The 20,014-nt window shown below is 65.1% G+C and overlaps 2 protein-coding genes across 7 annotated transcripts in view; one reads left to right on the top strand and one right to left on the bottom strand.

Moving 5' to 3' along the window:
• LOC102739704 (maestro heat-like repeat family member 5) overlaps positions 1-1,905 on the top strand; it is a 76,760-nt gene extending 74,855 nt beyond the window's left edge. The window contains exons 28-30 of the mRNA XM_081817147.1: positions 45-147; positions 341-415; positions 683-1,905. Of these exons, the coding sequence (XP_081673273.1) occupies positions 45-147; positions 341-415; positions 683-780 (276 nt within the window). The 3' untranslated portion in view covers positions 781-1,905. The remainder of the gene's footprint in view (positions 1-44; positions 148-340; positions 416-682) is intronic.
• Positions 1,906-3,782: 1,877 nt separating this feature from the next.
• The window catches only part of PTP4A3 (protein tyrosine phosphatase 4A3), a 32,918-nt gene continuing 16,686 nt past the window's right edge, over positions 3,783-20,014 (bottom strand). For 2 of the 6 annotated variants that reach the window (XM_081816591.1, XM_081816590.1), the window contains 5 exons: positions 9,653-10,536; positions 7,630-7,722; positions 5,876-6,006; positions 5,229-5,303; positions 3,783-4,331 (listed from right to left, as the gene is read on the bottom strand). In XM_081816591.1, the coding sequence (XP_081672717.1) occupies positions 4,214-4,331; positions 5,229-5,303; positions 5,876-6,006; positions 7,630-7,722; positions 9,653-9,757 (522 nt within the window). In that variant the 5' untranslated portion in view covers positions 9,758-10,536 and the 3' untranslated portion in view covers positions 3,783-4,213. Of the gene's footprint in view, positions 4,332-5,228; positions 5,304-5,875; positions 6,007-7,629; positions 7,723-9,652; positions 10,537-13,272; positions 13,522-20,014 lie in introns of those variants that run through there. The other 4 variants (XM_031034523.2, XM_031034525.2, XM_081816592.1 and 1 more) reach the window with 4 other exon arrangements.

Here is a 20,014-nt window from a genome sequence, read left to right as displayed (position 1 = left end):
GGGGGCCGCGGTCCAGCCAGCGTGGCGCGCTGTCCTCCGGCCAGATGACGCACAGCCAGGAGGAGTTCGGCATCCACTTGGCGCAGGCCCTCCGCTCCCTGCACAGCCGCCACCAGCACGTCAAGACCTGGGCGGCGCTCTTCATAGGTGAGCGGGCGGCAGGGCTCAGGACCCTCCGGCCGGCCCTGCCCCCGCGCCCTGCCCCTCGGCTGCCAGGCCGCCGCAACGGAGGGCAGAGAGGAGGGGTGGGGGCGAGGGGCCCCGACGGGCAGGAAAGGGTCTGAGCCCCCACCCGCCAGCAAGCCCCCGCCACCGGCCGGCGCCTCCATCTCTCACACAGGTCACACCCTCTGCTACCAGCCCCAGGCCGTGTGCCAGATGGTGAACAGTGCAGACACAAACCTGCTGTTCTCCAGTAAGCAACCCCACGTCCCCCCACCTTGAGTGTGAGATGGGGGCTCACACCCACTCACGCCACCTGAGGCTCCCAAGGAAGAGGTGGGGTTGGGGAGGGCAGCACCCCAGGCCTGGGAGGCAGAGGAGGTGGAGTCTGGTGACGTCCCGCTGCTGCCCCCACCCCTGCTGGAAGGAGGGGCCCAGACCCCAGGCTCCCTCCACCAGGACGGGGCTGTGGGCAGACGGGACCCCGGGTCACCTCTGACTTGTGTCTCCTCCCCTGGAGCTTTTGAAGATCTCAAAAAAGACCCAGAGCCCGGCATCCGGGAATTTGCCACCAGACAGTTCTCCTTCCTTCAGAAGGTGGCAGCCAGACCGCAGTGACCTCCAGCCATCCTCCCTCACCCTCCTCTTCCTCTCCTGTGCCCCCCCGAATCGGTCAGCCCCGCCCTGTCCACACAGAGCTGGGTTGCATAACAGTTTTCCATTTGAAAGAAAGATCTAGATTCAACAAAGAAGCGTCACACCTGTCTGCTCCCTGCCCACCACCTCATGGCCCCAGAAGACGAGGCAAGCCCAGGGGACACTGGCAGGCCTAGGGGACAGGGGGCAGACCAGGTCTCCCAGAGACAAACTGTGAAGTCTGGGCAGCGTCCCGCAAATGACAGCTGTGGAGGTCAGGGGGACTCCACCTGACCAGAGCCCATGCCATGGCCCGCCGGCGTCCTGAGCGCCGAGAAGGCCCTCCAAGGGCAGCCACAGGGGGATGGAGCCATTCACCAGGACTCCCCCCACACCTGAGTCTTCAGTCTGTCTCTTGCCTGGAGCTCTAGAGTCACCAAGGGGCTGGCAATAGGGAAACGGTCCCTTGGCGGGCCTCCCTCCAGGGGACTCCAGGTCTCCCTCCACCCTGACCCCTATCCTCGTGGGCACCTGAGATTCACAGCAGACCCAGCCTGGGTGGGAGCCAGACCTTCCCGGCGGGGCCCGCATGAGCTATGTGGCCTGAGGCAACGGTCTCTGTCCGCTCTGCCTCAGCTACTCCATCTGGAAAATGGGTAGTAAGGCCTTCCTCCTGAGAGCCCTCCCAGGGCTGAGTCCAGAGGAGGTCCCTCCCTGGCAGGGACCCCCACCTCCCAGGCAGCCACCTGGAGGCCCGCCTGACCTTCAGCCAGGTCCTCCCTTTTCAGCCTTGGTTTCCCCACATGTGAAATGGGCAGGTGGGTCTTTCCCTTGCCTGCTGAAGTTCCTCCTAGGGCCTCACCCCCAGGCTGGCCCTCTCAGGACCCCCACCAGCTGGCCCCTCACCAGCCTTATCCGTCACGTGCCCACACTGACCCCTCCACACCTTTGCTCAGGAAGCTCTTTCCACCTGCAGCACCTTCCCCACTCTCTCCCACCTGGGGGCCTCCACACTGCCCCCTCCTCTGAGGACGAGCCCCACCAGAGGGAGCCCCCACCCCAACCCGTCCTCAGCCCCGGAGCCTGAGCCACCCCTCCCTTGCACCAGACACACTCCAGGCTTTCACCCACCCCACCCCCCAGAGTCTGTAAGCCCCTTGGGGCAGGGAGGCAGCTGAACGGGGCTGGCCCAGGGGAGGCCCGCCACTTGGATGGTGGGTTGAAAAAATACAGCAACCTTCATGGAGCACGAATTTGCTTCTCAGATGGGTTTCATTTGGTCGAGCTGGGGGCCCGCTCTCCCCCTGGGAGCCCAGAGAGGGCCAGGATCTGCAGGCCCCTTCTTATCCATCTGTCCATCTCTGAATAGAGCCACCCGAGGACTTTGGGGGGTGCCTTTTCCCGACTCCCATCCTGAGCACTGACCTCCATGGTACTCCAACCCCCTGGCTGGGGCATGGGGGGGTGTGCTCCTTCAGAACCAAGGAGTGGGTTAACAGAGTCCCCTTGGTCCAGCCTGGTGGCTGTGGTCCCTAAAAGGACCCCTAAAAGGGGGGCATCATCCTCTGGCCCCTGCTGGGTGGTGGGCAGGCAGGCCTCCTCCACACTCTGCTCTGGGAAGTCTGGTTCAGTGAAAGCTTGGAGCTGGTGGGCCTGGACCCAGTGGGTTCCTGGAGCCGACAGTGACGTGATAGATGAGCCTTGCATCTGGAATCGCAGAGGGGCCCAACTCCTACCTAGCAGGGCAGCTGGGCTCTATGGAGCCGGGCACATGGAGGGCACCCCATTAATGGTACCAGTGGTAACAGCTCACGGCCCGGCCCGCTGCAGCAGCCCGGGAGACAGAGGGACGGGCCTGTGTCCCCGTTGGCCAACCCCCAGGGCCCCGAGGAAGGGGCGGCTCGCACAGGCGCCACCCCCCCGGGGCCGTATGTGCAAGTACTAGCAGAATGGGCCCAGCCAAGGGCACCTGCCTCCAAGCACACGACTCTGTGCCAAGGCCCGGCCCCTGCCCTTCCTGGGCACGCCTCCTCCCCTGGGAAAAACAGAAAGGGTGACAACCAGGTGGCTAGGGGAGCCCTTCCCCACAGACCTTTCCCAGAGTGTGTGTAGGTGCAGGCAGAGGGAGGGAGGCTCAGGCCATGGAGATGCAGGTGGGAGGTGGGGATGCCAGGCCCGGAGCTGTGACTCCTAAGACAGGCACTGTGTCCCAGGGACGGGGAGGAATGCCAGGGTGGTGTCCACCGCTGGGTCACAGTGCCTGGGGGCAGGGGCTCTGGCACAGACCACCCCCAGCCTTTCCACATGCCAGCCAGGCCAGCCCTGGGCCCCCTCCGCCCGGCTGTGCCCCCGCACAGGGAAGGGCCGGCCCCCACCCTGGGAGACCTGCATGCGGAGGCACGTGAGCACGGCCGTGCATGCCCCCAGGCAGGCCTGGCGGCCCTCTTGCGCCCTCAGACTCACTCACCCGTAGGCCCTGGGGTCACCCTCTGGCCTCCCCTCCCTTCCCTGGGCCAGCGGGATGGTGTGTCCCTCCATCGGAGCCGAGCCGGCCACCGCCATCTGCACCCTCCTCTGGGCCTCTAAGGCTGAAATGAGGACACCTGGTGGCGGCAGGACTGAGCGGCCACCCCACTAGACACAAGGCCCTAAAGAATTCCCAAGGGAGCCCCAGCCTGTCCTGCAGAGGAGCAACACTGGTGACCTGGCCTTGCCTTCTGATGCCCCAGTCCCCCCCCAAAAAAATAGCAAGTCACCTGGGCCTGCGCAGGTCACATGGGAGTGGTGCCAGCTCTGCTACATCAGGGATGTCCCCTGCCCCTAATCCAGGGAGTGCGGGGACCCAGCATGGACGCCAGGGGGAGCCCCAGTGCAGCCGGCCAGACGGCCTCCCTGGTCTCCACCCAGTCTCCTAAGCCGGGGGCCCCCCCCGCCCCCCGTCCACCCCACCCGGCCCTGCACCCCGCTCTCCAGACACACACAGCCACGGGGTCCTGTTTTATTGCCTTCGAGTGTCCAGGACATCTGACGGTCTCCAGACCCAATAATTGAAAGTGCCAAGAACAGGTCAGGGCGAGAGGCCGTGGAGGAAGGGTCAGGCCCAGTGGCTAAAAAATACACCTGCTCCCTGACAAATGAGCCTGAGAGGAAAGCTGCCCGGGGGACCCTGTGGGTGGGCAGGGGCAAGAGGGCCCCAACTAAGCCTCAGAGAGACAGGGCTGTGGGGACGAAGGGAAGCGCGGGTCCCCAGAGCGGCGGACTCGGGCACACGGAGACACACGGGGAGAAACAGAGGAAGGAGCCGGCACAGGGCACGCAGGGCGAGCTGGACCCGGTGGACAGGGGTGCCGAGGGTCTGGGAGAGAAGGCGAGCCGGCGGCAGCGGGGCACGGGGTCCCTTCTCGGAGCCCCTGGGCTACATGACGCAGCACTTGGTCTTGTGCGCGTGCGGCTCCTTGAACCGCAGTCTCTGCTTGGGCCGGTACTTCTCCAGGTAGGTGAGCTGCTTGCTGTTGATGGCTCCACGCCGCTTCCTGGGGAGACGGGACAGGGGTGGGGTCAGGCAGGACGGTGCAGGACCCGCCCAGCCTATTCCCCTGTGGGCATCACCCTTCCCCTACCTGCTGTCATGGCCGCTGGTCCTCAATTCCCCTTGCTATCACCTCCTCCAGGTACCCCCCACAGCGCTCACCCTCCCAAGGCCCCCTGGTTTACCCGGGTGCCACCCCACCCCCAGGCCACGGGCTCCTACGGGGCCACAGGGTAGAGCCTGGGCATCTCTGCAGCCCGGGAGGGAGGGAGGAAGGGAGGTCCTCAGGTGACAGGTGACAGGATGCCCTTCAGGAGGTCATCCGTCCCCACCCACCCAGGACCTCAGGCGTAGCCTGGACTTGCTCTGGCCAATGAAGTGAGAGTAGAAGGGACACGTGTCTGCCAGGCAAGGCTTCCAGAGGGCCTCCAGCCCCGAGACTGGCAACACTGGAGGAGGGCTGCCCACCAAGGGCCCCGGGGTCCCCGAGCGGAGCCCCCACTTCACCGCGTCCAAGGGTCATCCAAGTGAGGGGCCAGTCTGAGCTGTGCTCGCTGCTGGGGTCTGGACCTGCCTGGCCCTGCAGCCTGTGCTCACCCCAGCCACGGAGCTGGGAGCCCCTCCTCACCCACACCTCCCGGCACCAGGAGCCACACACAGGCACCAGTCCTCACCCGGGCAGACGGCCTGGCTACGGGGCCCGCATGAGTGTGTCGGTACCCCAGCGTGAGGCTGCACGGGACTGGGGACATCTCTGAGGTCACCCTGTGGCCAGGGGTCAGGAGTGCCCACTGGCAAGACGCTGGGCCCGATGGGGGAGGTGCGGAATAAGGGCCCCCTAAACCCAGACCCTCAAGCGCGCACCAACTGCCCTCCGCCCCCACCCTCGCCGGCCACTCACTGTCGGATGAACTGGATGGCATCTTCATACTTCATCCCGCTCTCGATGAGAGCCAGTGCCACGAGGACCGGGGCCCTGGGGGCAGACGCAGGGCTGGGTCACCAAGCCTCGGCACCCCTGCCCCTTCCCCTGATGGGCCGTCACTGAAGGCACAGGGTGACGCCTTCACCCTCACACCCACCAAAAAGCTGCCCAGGCTCCCCCAGTGCAGCCCCTCCCCCACGGAGGGCACAGGTGGCAGCTGAACCCGACCACCTGCTGCGTGGCCCCAAGTGGGCCAGGCACCCTATCTGTGCCTCAGGCTCCCCGGCTACAAGCGCGCTGGAGAGTCAGAGGGAGGGCAGCTGCTGGGGGTGTGTCTGGCCATCAACCTCGCTTGCCAGTGTCTGGCCTGAAACTGGGGGGGCACTGCCCGGGTCACTCGGTCACACCTGGCTGCAGGGGGTCTTTGTGTCTGGGGGGCGGGCTGGCAGCTCCTCCCAGCTTGAGTACAGGGGCCACGTTGCATCCCAGCAACAGGGAGTGGGGTCACACTTGGGGAAGGACTGCTTCCCTGTGGTCACGTGACGGGGGCCCAGCACCCACGTGCAAGAGCGTGGCGGACCACAGGATCCTGAGGTCCGGCCAGCCCCGGCCCCCCAGCTCACCGTCCCAGGCCGGCCACACAGTGAACGGCCACACAGCTGCCAGGGTCATCACAGAACTTGGCCTTCAGCAGGCTCAGCCAGTCCTCCACCACTTTCCCAGGTGGGGGCGCCCCGTCGTCGAACGGCCAGTCCTGTGGAGGGCAGAAGCCCGTGAGACTGGGGGGCCCGGGCCGGTCAGCCCCCGGCCGGGACAAGGTCGGCATTCTGAGAAGCACACAGAGGGATCCCACGAGGGTGAGGGACAGCAGGCCCCGGAGGGCAGAGAGCTGGCCAGGCATGCGGTCCCCACTTCGAGGCTCCTCATCCTCTTCTGCTTATATCCGCTGTCCCCTTCTCCAGGAAGCCCTCCAGAACACCCCGCCCTCTTCTTTCCTGAGCACAGTGAGCCCTACGTCCCCTCCCGGCCAGCCCGCGCTGTGACTCCAGGGTCACAGTCTGACCCTTACCAACCTGAGTGTTTCTGGGTCAGCAGGCCCAAGGAGTCTGGGCTGCAAGCATGGCCGACATGTGCCTCTTCCTGTCCCCAGCCCCCAGCCCAGCCGCACAAAGCAGGCCCAGCCCGGTTACCGACCGGGAAGGAGTGAAGGAAGGCACTAGGGTGAGCCCCATTGTTCTGAGCAGTGGATTCCAGACAGTTACAGCTGGGACCTCTCCAGACACTCGGGGATTCATTGGGTTTTGAAAACTTGGCTGTGCCGCCCACCTCCCCAAGCACTCTGGAAGAGGCGAGGCGAGCCTGCAGGGTAAGCCCAGCCCCGGTCACTGCCCCGAGGACTGAGATGCTAAGTCCTGGTGAAGGAGACTCAGGCAGGGCAGAGGGGAACTGCTCCCAGCCAGAGTCCACACGGGCCCAGCAAGGCTGACAGGGAGGCAGGTCCCCGAGTGAAACCTAGTAACTAAGGGATCTTCTGGGTGGGGCCACTGGACTCCCGCTGCCCTCACCCCCACTCCGAGCCTTGGGCAGCCCCCTGCTAGGGGAGGTGCCACAGCCATGTGGCCCGTCCCACAGGCAGGTGGCAGCAGGGCCACCCCATCCTTTGCCTGCTCTCGGGTCCCCAGGGCCAGGGGACCAAGGAAACAGCTCCCAGGTTCCCTTCCCCACAGCCTCGCAGAGCTTCCCGGGGGGACAGCCCAGGTGCGCCTGCCCTCCCCACCCCCCAGAGCACTGCCCACTGACACGCCCCAAACAGCAGGCAGCAAGACACACAGGAGCCCCCCGACAGCCCCGGCCCCGAGGAGCTGGCCAGGAGTCACTGGGCGCCGTTCTTCCACACTGCCCAGGACGCTTGCGCAGCGAGGGCCGTGGAGGTCACAGCTGCAGCCACCAGGTTGGGGGGCGGGGGGCTGCTACCATGAAAGTCCGCTCCCCAGGCTCTGCGGCTCTGGCACCGTCCGGCCGTGGCCTCAGACAGCGACTGACCTGAGCCTCAGGTTCGCCCTGGCAGAGCCCCGCTGGGGCTGCTGTGCGGTGAGCGGTGGTGGCCCCGGCACTGGGGGGACCTCGCTTCGGGAGCCGAGGCTGCGCATCAGCACGTGCGCCCGCCTCCCGGGCCCCACTGGCAGGGACGAGCTCAAAGCTCAGCCACTCTAGACACGTGACCGGCATCACGTGGCCCGGGCACCAACACGCAGGGGTGGGGGGAGGGGTGTGCAGGTGGCTCCCAGCAAGGGGCTGCACACTCCCAGTCCAGGCCCACCCACACCACCCACCTCCCTTCCCCAGCAGCAGTGCTACTGGCGCCCGAGGCCCTCACCACGACTGTGATGCCATCCTTCTCCAGAGGGGCCTTGTCGTAGGTCACCTCGCACACTCGCACCACAGTGGTGGCCCCGTACTTCTTCAGGTCCTGGCGGGGAGGGAGGACGAAGGCAGGCTGGGCTGGGGCTGAGGGCGCAGGGCCGCGCCCCCTCAGCGGAACCGAAAGGCTGATGCCAAGCAGAACCACCAGGGGCGGGCTTTCGGGCCCAACGACTCACTATGGGGGGAAGGAGCCTTCCTGATGCTTCCGGGCAGGCTGTCCCCACCTGCTCTCACTGCAGTGTGGCCAGCCCGCCATGAGCCCGGCTTCCAGCACACTCCTACCCTCATCCTGGGTGCTCAGGACCCCCCCCCATGGCACCAGCATCTTCCAGACAAAGCAGGGGCAGGACACGGTGGCCTGAGCTGCCCTCCTGGCCAGGGTCTCATGGACGGGTCCCACTGAGGGCACAGCTGGACCCCACACGAGGGCCTGCAGAAGCTCGAGGGACAGGCACCTGCTCAGATGGTGACGGGAGGGAGCCAGGCCCTGCACACCGGCGGGGAAGCCCCGGGCTACCAGAGAAAAGGTCCAGGCAGTTCACAGCCAGGCTGTTTATATTTATCCTCTAAGCAGGGGGTCCACTCCACAGGAGCCCATGCTGGGGCTGCTCCCACCCCACCTGCTCCAGCAGCTATTCCGGGAGTGTGAGCTGGACCCTGCTCGTCATGCGATGAGGACACCGGACACAATGAGGGCGGGACACCGCTATGCTGAGAACGCAGTGCACAGGAAAGTGGGCGGAGTTCTGAGGCCGCGGGGTCACCTCAGAAGTCCTCTGTGCACGCAGCGAAAGGGGAAGCCACCCGGCCCAGGGCTGAGCCCTGACCCTCAACACAGACTCACCTTGACCCTGGTCACACCCTGAGCCCTGACCCCAGTCACACTCTGAGCCCTGACCCCGGTCATATGTTAAGCCCTGATCCCCATCACACTCTGAGCCCTGAGTCCGGTGAAACGCTGAGCCCTGAACCCGGTCACACTCCGAGCCCTGACCTGGTCACACTCTGAGCCCTGAGCCTGGTCACACTCTGAGACCTGACCCCTGACCCTGGCAACACACAGACCCTGAGCCCAGTCATAGGCTGACTGCTGAGCTGAGTCTTTCCCCAGGTCCTGCTATTACCTCAAGGATCCCCGTTGTGAAGAGGGGCCGCCCTCCTCTGCAGGGCTCTTGACACAGTGTCCAGGGCCCCGGCCTCTGATGGCAGGGTGCCCCCTGCCTCCCTCTATAGTGTTCGAGGTCCTCTCGTGCCCAAGTCCCTGTTTAATCACGACGAGCACCCATGGGGCTGCTCTCACGTTGCAGAGGGAAGGGCTGAGGGTCTGAGACCACAAATGACTTACATGCAGCCGCAGGCTCTGCAAACAGCAAGGAGCTCTGCAGAGCCCAGGCTCCTACAGGAGGGCGTGTGGAGAGCTGCAGGCTCTGCAAACACATCTGGTCACACCAACGGTGGCCACTCCTCCTTGTGGCCAGCACAGACTCTAACCCAGCCTCTCTTCCCAGACACCTGCTCCCTAAAGCCTCCAGCCCCGTCTGTTCTAACCCAAGGCCTCCCGGAGAGCCAGCGGGCTTCCTGCAGCCTGGGCTGGCCATGGAGCTGAACTTCTGCCTGCCCCCACTGCTGCAGCGGCCACTTCTCACCGTGGGACCCCCCTTCCTGCTCAGCCTCTGCACAGAGGCCGGCAGCCAGCCCAGGCCGCTCCAGCCGCAGGCCATGTCCGAGGAGGCAATCCCCGCTGCTCCTACCTCTGAGCCTGCCTCTATCTACTTAGTGTGGAGCCCCTGCCCCGGCCGTCCTACCCTGCAGGGCCCCGGGGGCTGCTGACCCTCACACGGAGCTCCGCAGGACAGCCTGCGCTCCCCCCGCCGGCGTCCGGCGACAGTTTGCTCCGAAGCGCAGTACTTGGACAGCCCCAAACCCAGCCCCGCCCCAGCTCTCGGGAGGCAGGCCGGACACCGGGCCCCACTCACCTCGATGAAGGTGCTGAGAGTGGCATTGGTGGGGTTGTGCGTGATCAGGAAGCGCATGCTCTTGTAGCTCACCTCCACGGGGGCGGGCCGGTTCATCCGCGCCATGCTCCTCCGAAGACGGGGCGAGGCCCAGGCAGGGACTGCACCCAGGGAGGGCCCCCAGCAGCCCCCCACGCCCCGAGGCAACCGAGATCCCTGTGCTTGTCCGACAGACAGAAAACGCTTTGGCAACCCGCCCCGCCCCCTCCGATACTGCGCAAATACCTGGGAGGTGGGGGAGCTGAGCAGCGGGGTCCCGCTCTTTACAAAGAGAAGGAAAGACGAGGCCCCCAGGCGAGAGCGGCGGCCCACACCCCCGCCTCGGGGAGCTGGGTAACGATGAGGGGCAAAAGTAAAAATAAGGACAACCAAAGCCAGGCCAAGAAAACCTCACAAAGCCCAGAGTGAGTCTGCCGCCGGGGCTCTGCCCAGCGCTGTCTGCATCGGTGGATGGGCGAGCGAGCCCCTGCGTTTGAAGGCGGGCCCCAAACCCTCAAGGACCAGACGAAACCCGAACTTGAACCGAACGCACAGGGCAGCCTTGGGTTGGGGGTGGGGGTGGAAGGCGGCGGCCGTGGTGGCGGGCGGCTCTGACACTCAGGGTCTCTGTCACGTTACCCCATCGGGGTACTGCGAGTCCTGGAGAGGGCCCGGGGGCTCAGGCGGCAGAGCCGGCCCGGGGCCGGACAGCAGGGGCCATCGGCGGGCGAGGGCAATGGTGAGGGCCAGAGGCACGGGGGCCTCCTCAGCAGCAGGCGTGGCAGTGATGTTGGGCCCGGCAGTATTCAGAGCTGCCCCCCGAGGCCCTCTCCATAAATCCCGGTCTGGTCAGCAGCAGGCCACGTCTGTGGGAGGACCGGAAAGAAAATGAACAGACAAGGGGTCACTGGGAGCCCCTGCCTCCGGAGAGGGGTGCGAGTCTGCCCACCCCAGGCCACAGAAGATGCTTCCCTAGGGCCCTGCCACAGGACCGTGCTGAGTGAATGACCCTCGTCAGGCCTCAGTTTCCCCACCTGGGAGCACAGGAAGAACAGCTCCCGCCAGGGCGGTCTCAGAGAGCCCTGACGGCCAGCAGTGTGGAGGGAAAAAGGACAGAGGGAGGGATTCCAGGGACACACACCCCAGGAGCACGCTGCACCCCAATGAGCAGATTTCACAGCAGTCTGTAGCAACAGGGGTCTGCCCCCGCCCGCCTGAGCCTGGTCCCCCCTCTGCAGCCTGTGACCAGCAGACACCCACCCCCAGCCAAGGACTGTCACACTGCTCTGTGGAATTCCAGGCCTCTGCGGAATTCCGGAGCCCAGATCGTTGTGGCGCGGCCAGTCCTCCGGGAGAGGGGCTCAGGCACGGCTGCCGAAGTGCTGGGGCGCAGCGGGGACAGGGGGCTACAGCCCCGCTCACGGCCGTAAGCCACCTTAAACATGTCTCACGGGTGCCCCGTGAGACTCTCTGGCTCCTGCCCGCCTCCACCCCTCTGCTGTCTCCACCACTCACCCACAGGACTGGCCAGGCACGGGAGTAAACAAGCCTCTGCCCTTGGGGAGCTCGGAGAAGCAGAGGCCGACCACAGCGGCCAGAGGACCAGCCGGTCCCCAGGCGCATGCCAGGGCACGACAGTACAGGGGGCCAGGAGTGGGTCACACTGTGATGGCCCCAGGGAGGGACGCTGCGGGGCCACTGAGACAGCCATCAAGCATCTCCACACCTGTCTCTCCCTCTCGGGGCCCCAAAGTTCCTGGGCCAGGGACCCCAGCAGGCGCACCCAGCCCCACCCCCGCCCCCACCCCCACAGATGGGCTGGGAGACCTTGGGCAATCAATGGCCTCAGTTTCCCCACCTGCACAATGAGAAGTTATAGAAGATGTCCCCGTGGTCCCTCCAGCTGTGACCCAGTGGTCAGCAGACCCCTCCAGCCACTGAATGTGGTCCCAACACCACCCACGGCACTCTTATCTGCTCACCCGGCCAGGCCGTCCGTCCCCCAACCCACCACCTCTTACCTTTGTCCCCGCCCCAGCACCCCCTTCTCCAGCTGTCCACCAGGCAAGCAGAGCCCGCAGAGTCTCAGCCGAGGTGCAGGAAGCACCCAAGGCCTGGGACCCCGGGTAAGAAGGGACCAGCGGCCCCGGGGTTCCTGGGCTCAGGGCACAGGAGACACACCTCGCCCTCTGTCCTGTGCCAGGGTCCTGGGAGGGCTGAATGGGGAGTGTCCCAGGAGGGGGGGAAAGGCAGAGGGCAGGAAGCCTGTCCTGGTTCAGCCAGCCCTAAACCTGAGCCATCCCAGAGCAAGCTTCAGCTCAGAGGGCAGGTGAGGAAAGAGACAGCCACAGGCACCCTGCACACCACACAAACACCTGTCCCTCCTGGGGCAGCAGGGTGCTCCCAAGCGTGTGTGTGCATGCGTGTGTTTACCAGAAAGTAAGAGGAAAAAAGGCTCAAGGAAGCCACAGGACTATAGACCTCTCCCTGCAGGACTGACCGGTCACCTCGCTGCCCACAGAGGCCGGGCATCTGGGGGAGACCCCATGGGCAAGAGCAGAGGGCCTAGCTCTGCTACGCAGTATCCCTGAACAGGTCCTCAGTGCTGAAGGCTCTGGGCAGGAAGGACCACACCACTGTCACCTTGAGCCTGAAGCTGACCCCTATCGGCAGGGGTGAGGCGTTAGACTGGCTGGGGGACAGGGAGCACGATCTAGACTAGAATGGGGTCAAGGGTCTGCGCCAAGGTGGGTTGGGGTCTTACCACACATCCCACTTGTCTGTGCAGAGTCTGGGCCACCACACCTAGGTGGGAGCAGGCAGTGATGCCTTAGCCCGCAGAGAGGGGCCCTTCCTCCCAACCACACCCCGCCAGCGAGGCTCCAGGGCCCCTAAGCAGGGGTGACCCAAGTTGGCCACAGCAACCACCCCCCAGGCCCACCACCATGAGGCAAGAGCCCTACTGTACGCGATGCGTCCCCTCTGGCCTTCCTGCCCAGGGCCCCATAACCCCGCTCCTGGGACCCCAGCCAGCCTCCTCCCACCTGCAGGCACTGAACCCTCTGCTGTGTCCAGATCAGCCATCCTTTGGAGACCCCGTTAGGGGACCATAGTCCTCCCTGTCTGCAGATCAGTAAACAGGCAGAGACAGACAGCAGGACCTTCTCTGGGCCCTGACCAGACAGACTGTCTGGGTTTCCTCAATCTCAAGTCTAGGAGGCAAGGACAACACTCAACCCCAGTTTGTAAGGGGGGAAATCCAGATACAGGGAGGCTGTAGCCCGCATTCCTGGTCATAGCCTGTTTGAACCCACAGGGCTCAGAGAGGGCCAGCCCCTCCTGACCCAGACCCCTGCATGATCTGGGGAGCTGCCGAGGATTACAGCTCCCTGAGGTCCCAGGAGAGATAAAGCAGGGGTGTGGGAGCACCGTGGGCAGGGCTGGGACCCGGCAGCTGGTGTGCGGTCTTGGGTGGGGGCCACCACGTCCCTTGCTGCGTGAGCCCCGAGGCGCCTGGGGGCTGGTTCCAGGGGTGCAGTCCCCTCCCCGGGCTGAGGCTGAGGTCCTCCCCGCACGCCCGGCCCACACCCGCCCCAGCTCACCCCGGCTCGCTCACGCACACGCACACAGGCGTCCCGCCGCCGCCTCCATCGGTGAGGGGCCAGGCGGGGGGCCGGGGCGGAGACCCAGAGCGCGGGGCGCACCGGCCTCCCTGGGATGCTCGGCAGCCCCGCGGCCCGGGAGCTATTTATAGCGCCCAGGCATCACGTGGGCGGGATGGCCGGTGCCCGGCTGGCCACGGGGCTTGTGGCTCCCACACCTGCCGCCTAAATATAACCGCAGGCCGGCCAGCGCGCCCAGGCAAACAAAGGGGCTGCGGAGGGCCGGGCAGGAGAGAGGAAGCAGCAGGAGGAAGGGGAAATGCAAGAGGGGAGGGCGACAGACCATGGCGAGGCGGGGCCGTGCCGCCCAGGCGCCTGCCTTCTGCCTTCTGCCTGTTGGAGCAGGAGCCCATCAACCCTGTGCATGCCCTCCCCAGCACCCTCTGGGGCTCCCCAGGTCCCCCTCTTGCAGGAGGGGGCCTACCCAGGGCTGGGTGCTGGGGGGGACCTCAGCACAGGCAAAGGCCTGCAGGAAGAACTCTCCAGGCTGCCAATGAGAAGGGGATGTCCCTGTGCAGGTGGGTTGGGGAGGCCGACGCCCACCAGGTGAGTGCCCAGCACCTCACCTGGACTGCTAGACCCCTGCCCAGCTCGCCAGCCTCACGCCCGAGGACTCCTGAGCACCTTCTTGTGTGTTATTGTATGCCAGACACCACTGGCCCTCACTGAATCCTCACCACAGCTGGGGGAGGCTGCCGTCATCCCACCCACCCCTTGCTGTGTGCAGATGGGGAGACTGAGTCACTGAGACCAGGAGCCCACAGAGGGTCACCCAGAGAGCTGTCTCCACATGCCTCTCACCCTCACCAAGAGGCCCTCTGGGATGCTCCCAGGTAGAACCGTCCCCAGGGTCTGGGCCTAACCCCACCAGCAGGGTCCTGGCTTTGCCTCCTGGGAGCACCATGTAAAGGACGCAAGCGCCCCGCAGATGATGAGCCTCAAGAGTGGAGCCTGGCATCACAGTCAACGCTGTACCTGCCCTGGCCAGCCCAGAGGCCCTCGGAAGAGAGGTGGAGCAGGGTGGATAGAGCCCCCAGCACACAGGGTCCCAGGAGGCCTCGCCTTCCTGGGAACCCGGCTCCAAGCCCAGCTCCCAGCCAGCCAGCCTGGCCCCTGCAATCAGCAGTCAGAGCCGCAGGGCCGGGGGGAGCAGGGGTATGCTGGCAGGGGCCCAGCCCAGAACACGGGCCCCTCCCAGGCTCTCCCCACACATACACCTGAAGAGCATCAGCCCTGCCTGTGACCCTCGCTTCCTCACACCGGCGAGCTGGGTGAGCATGCAGGAAGGAGGCCCCGCAGGAGCCCCACCCACAGGTCCGCCCTCACCAAGCCAGGTGGCCTGCCCATCTCCTCGTGCCTCCATCCAGCAACAACGTGGGCTTCGGGCCAGGACTCCCACTCCAGTGCTCTTAGCTCCCCACTTCCAGCAGCATCTCCCTGGAGTCCATCTCTGGGCACTCAGTGACCCCACCACCACCAACCTCCCACCTTGACCACTTTCAGAAGGTCTGTCCCCTCTGATGCTGCATCCCATGAGCAAGACACATTGGCCACATTGTATTGATAAAACACAGCAGGTCAGAGAGGTTGAGTGACTTGCCCAAGTTGCCCATCCAGGAAGTAGAAGAACCACGGTTGGGACTGAGTTTTGCTGAGCCGCAAAGACCCTGCTCTTGCCAACCCTGGCCCTCTGGAAGGAAGGACCTCGGGCAAGCTGCTTCTACCACCCCAGTCTGTTTCCTCATCCAAACACGGTAAAAGTTTCCCATCGAGCTCTTTGATACTGCACCCAAGACATAGAGAGCACCGTGCTGCTCAGGCTGCAGACCTGGGCCCCAGCAACACTGTCCCCCCCTTGCCTGGGGCACCCGCTCTCGCCAGGCCTGGGGGGCACCTGCTGCAGCTGGCAAGACCCCAAGCCCTTCGGAGAAGTCTATTTTTATCCGAGCAGGAGCCATTCCTGGAATCCTCCCAGAGCGAGCCCAAGTCTACACACGGCTGGGGGGGCAGGAGGGGAGTCTTGAGCCAGCCCAGCCCACCCTGATCCTCCAGGAAGCCCTCCCAGAGTCCTCCCGCCCTCCCGCCCTGCACCCAGCAGCACTGAGGGTCCGGCCCCCCTCACTGGCCAAGTCCTGTGACCTCCCTTCCCCCCATCCCTGTCCTGTCCCCTCTCCCTCCAGCCACATGCCCTTCAGAGCAGAGTGTCCCAGCCCCAGGGAAGGCATGTCCCAAAGGAGGGACGCAGAGGCTGCCGATTCCACCCTGCCTCCACACAGGGTCTGGCACCAGGAGGGCTCCCCACTTGTTTATGGAAGGAACAAATGACCCAGCGTTCTGGGCAGAGGTCCAGATCTGGGAAATGTCCGGAACCCATCACAGGATCTCAGCCCCTGAGGTCCAGAGGGAACTTGAAGGTCACCTCCGCCACCCAATCCCCCAGCTCGCACACCTCCAGTGACAGGGAGCTTACTACTCCTTGGCAGCACTTCTCTGCCTCCAGGCAGCTCCCTGAGTCATCAGGGCCTCCCTCCAGCACCCGCTGAGTGCCCGCAGCTGGGATGGGGACCAGCAGGAGGGAGGGTTCCAAGCAGATCAAGCCAGCACAGCGGGCAGTACCGAGGGCAGAGCTGGAGGCTCGGGCGGTCGGGGGAAGGCTTCCCCTGGAGAAACTGGACAGCGGGGAGACCAGCGCCCTGCTGATGCCTGGAACCTCATCGGGGCTTGACCAGCTGCCCTGACTCCCTGGGCGACCTGGGGCCAGGCCTCGCCCTCTCTGGGGCACGTGGCCTCCCCTGCAGATGGAGACACTGCCAGGGAGGAAAGCCACCTTCTGAGCTGGCTCCAGCTCCAAGCCGGTCACGGGGCACCCAGGCCACGACCTGGAAGCAGAGCTGTGGCCAGCAGGCTTCGGTTTCCACTGGGGCGGACACCTGTTGCGCCCGCCGGGACCTCAGGGTAGAGGACCGCGCCGCAAGCAGGCTCTCAGAAGCACGGCCGCTGCCCCTCCGGCCCCGCACGGGCTGCCCTGCCACACCCGTGGCTTTAACGGTGCCCCCGGGGCGAGTGGTGCTGACTCGCCAAACTGAGCGGCCCCCCCCAAGGCCACCCTGGCATGCCGTCAGCCACCAGCGCTGCCTGGGTGGGCCACAGCTCCACCGGAGACCCACGGGCGGGCACCCTCGAGAGCATGGGGGAGGCTGCGGGGCTCCGGCGGGCAGGCAGCCAGCTGAGCCAGACCAGGCCCCCCGGGGGTCCTGGACCCCGTGGCCACCGGGAGCCCGCCAGGCCTGGCCCAAGGCCCCCAGCCCCGACAGCACCCACCCAGCAGGCACCAGAAGAACCTCGCTGGTAACGGTGCCACTCTGCAGCTGCTGTCAGCCCCACCCGACCTCACCTGGCCGGGCCTGGCCCTCCACTCAGGGCCACCAGCGGCAGGAGGGCCACACAGGGCCAGAGGAGGGAGCACGGAATGACAGCAGGCGGGGTGCCAGTGTTGCCTCCAGGACAGCACGAAGCTGGACAGTCAGGGCCTGGCCCCAGCTCAGAGGCCGGGGCGTACCCAAGCCCGCCTGTGACCAGACACGACGAGGCTTGCCTTGCTGGGGTATCTCGGGGACGAAGGGACAGTAGGTGATGAGGGCTTGAACACAGGGCCCCTGCGGCCACGGGACAGTGGGGCCAAGTGCCCTGCAGCTGCCCCTTCTGCCACGCTGCAGACCCAGCTGGTGGCCGAGGGCTAGGGTGTCTCCCCTGCCCCCCAGCCCCTGCAAGCCCTTCCTGCAGGCCGGGCTGCCTGTGACATTGCACAGTGACACATGGGCCACAGCGTAGCCAGCTGCTCCAGCACGTGAGCGGACTGCACCCCCGGGATGCCCACCTCTGTCGGAAGCCCCACCACCCACCCACCACTGACCAGGACCCTGCCCCCACCCCGGCCTCAGACCTGGCTCCGAGCGCCTTCTGCACCTGTGTGCCCCGCTCCCACTCCAGACCTGAGCACTCCCACCAAGGGGGAAGGAGAACTAGGCACGTGTTCATGCCTTCACTCGTTCATCCCATTTACGAATACTGAGCATCTCCCAGGGCTAAGCTCAGAGACGCAGGGAAAGCAATCACCCGACAGGCAAAAGGCTCCACCCTTTCCCGCCCCCAGATGGGGCTGCCGACCACCCCTCCAACCCCTGTCCCGAGAAGCCACCTCCCAGACTGCCCTTCATGGGTGCCCCCCACGCAGGCAGCGCTACTGAGCCAGGGGTCACCCCATCCCTCACGCCATCCTGTGCCTCATTTCCGAAGCTGTCACATACGGGAGTCAGATGCGGCATTTCCCGGCTCCACCCGTCCCTGGGCTGCCTGGGTCACACCTGGGCCACGCCCGAGGCTGGCAAACCAGGGTTCTGGTTTCACCCTGCTAGGACTCCTGCCTTGGGGAGCACTGCCCCCCTCCCGGAGCTCCCGCCTGACCCCCCACAGCGGCGGCCACCCACTGGGCCCTCCTGCCCAATGCCTTGACCGTGCACTTCCTTCCACCGGACTGCCTGCCCCCTGCACCCCTGCAGCCCATTTCCTCAGGCTCCAGTTCAGACCCCTCGGCAAGGTGTCACCGGCCGGTGACCGCAGGCCGTTACTGTCCCTCATCTGCAAGGAGGGAGAAGGACAGCAGCTGCCCTACGGGGATGTTGTCGGGAACGCACAGATTCCATCATGAGAAGGACACAGACCAGGGATCCCACACCCCAGAGCATGGAGCGCTCTTCCCTCCCCAGTATCAGGCCCTGTACCCCAACACCCCCACAGCTCAGGACCCCACCTGAGACACAAACTGGGGGACACAGGGCTGCCCTTGAAGGACACCCGCACACCCTGCTCCCCCATCCGGGGATGGAGATCCCAGGGGTCTCCCCTTCTCTTTCCTCCTACCAGCCATCCTGCTCTCACCAGGGTGGGCATCGAGAGACAGAGGGGGCAGTTCAGTGCGGGTTTCAGTGAGTGCACATGCCACCTCCAGCCCCAGACCCAACCTGCCATCAAGGGCCCATGTCCTCCACCCACCCACCTGGTGAGTGCCCCAGCCCCCAACAGTGAGACCCAGACATACAATGGTGGCCTCACGCAGCTGCGGCTCACACACCATCTGTGGCTCCCTATGGCCCCAAGCCAAGTTCTGACTTCCCAGCCTGGCCCACTGGCCCCTGTCCTTCCTACCCTCAGCTCAAGGGTAGGAGGAGATAGAGAGGGGCCTGTGGGATTCATGCCTCCAGTCACCCTTTAGTCTGTGTCCAGAATGCCCCCAGACACTCCTCACCACCCCCGCCCCCGTTCCTCCAGGAAGCCTTCCTGGATGCCCTCACTGCTGGGGTTTTCCCCACTGAGTTTTCATTCCTATGTGTACCTACCCAGCACCCTCTCTGCTCTGGCTCCATGCTGAGAGCACTGGGGTCAGGGGTGAGTGAACCCCTAGGACCCCACCTTCAGGGAGCCCACCGCCTGGGGTGGGGGTCAGTGGTGGGGACACACAATAACCAGGCAATGGACTGCATCAGACAGAAACAAGACTGGGGGTGGCTCTCCGGAAACGTGGCCTTTGGGCAGAGATGCAGGCCCTACCCCACGGACGTGGCACGGCCGCCACGCTGGGAAAGGCATCGGACCCTCCGCGAGCCCCTCGAGAACAGTGCTCACCAGCGTCTGTTCCTGCTGCCGCTCTGGAAACCACTTCCCGCCCCATGTCTCCATCACCCCCACCTCTACACACGCACCCCCACCTCTACACACGTACCCCCACCTGAGGCCAAAGCCCAGAGCCCCATTCTCCATGGAGGCCGGACAGACGGGGAGCGGAGCAGCCTGAAACCTCGTGTCCTGCTCCTCAGCCCAGGGTTCCTTCTTCCCTTCCACACGATGAATCATGCGAACTTCATCTGTTCAGAGCCCGGGCCCGGGGTGGTTTTAATAAACACAAGGCCTTCAGAGCAGCCGAAGGAGATGCCAGAAGGCCCCGCCACGAAAACCGCCACCGTGCCCCAGGACAGCCACCAGGCCCTCCACTGAGAGCCCAGCAACTCTGGCTTTGCACACAATTATGATCCCACCAGAAGGCCACAGATACTTCCAAACCCCTCAAGGGGGCCACTAAAACCCAAGACAACAGCTCGTGGCAGCCTAAGCTGCCATTTACCAATAATTAATAATAGTACAGGCAGTTAGCACGTGGAAAACCCGCTTTCCGACAAAGCCTAAAGACTCTTAGGATCCAAGAGACCCTAAGCTCCTCTCTTTACTAGCTGGGGACGGGTTTCTACATCCCTGAAGCTCCCCTTTTGTATAAGGGGGTTTAGCACGGTGCCCCCGGGTTGCTGTAAAAATCAAAGGAGGGTGTGGGTGTGCAGGTCCGCCCGGAGCTGCAGAGGGTCAAAACCAGCACCTCAGCTAGTGGCCATGCCAACCACAGGTCCCCCGGGCTGGTCCCAGCCCCGCAGCACCGCCAAGGGCCCCTGATGACCAGGTGACCGGGGACGGGCCCCATTCACACCAGCTGTCATGGTGTGATTACCCACAGGACCTCCTTTCACTCCCCTGCTAACAATAAATGATCAACTATGTGTTCACTACATTACGGGCCTCATTTCACAAGAGAAGACAAGGGCACAGATGGGCTCTGCGTATCCCCCAACCCCGGGGG

The sequence above is a fragment of the Leptonychotes weddellii genome, chromosome 4, assembly GCF_054177405.1.
Source record: "Leptonychotes weddellii isolate Sample4059 chromosome 4, ASM5417740v2, whole genome shotgun sequence".
In the NCBI taxonomy this organism is placed as follows: Eukaryota; Metazoa; Chordata; class Mammalia; order Carnivora; family Phocidae; genus Leptonychotes; species Leptonychotes weddellii.
This window is presented reverse-complemented; position numbering and strand designations above follow the sequence as displayed.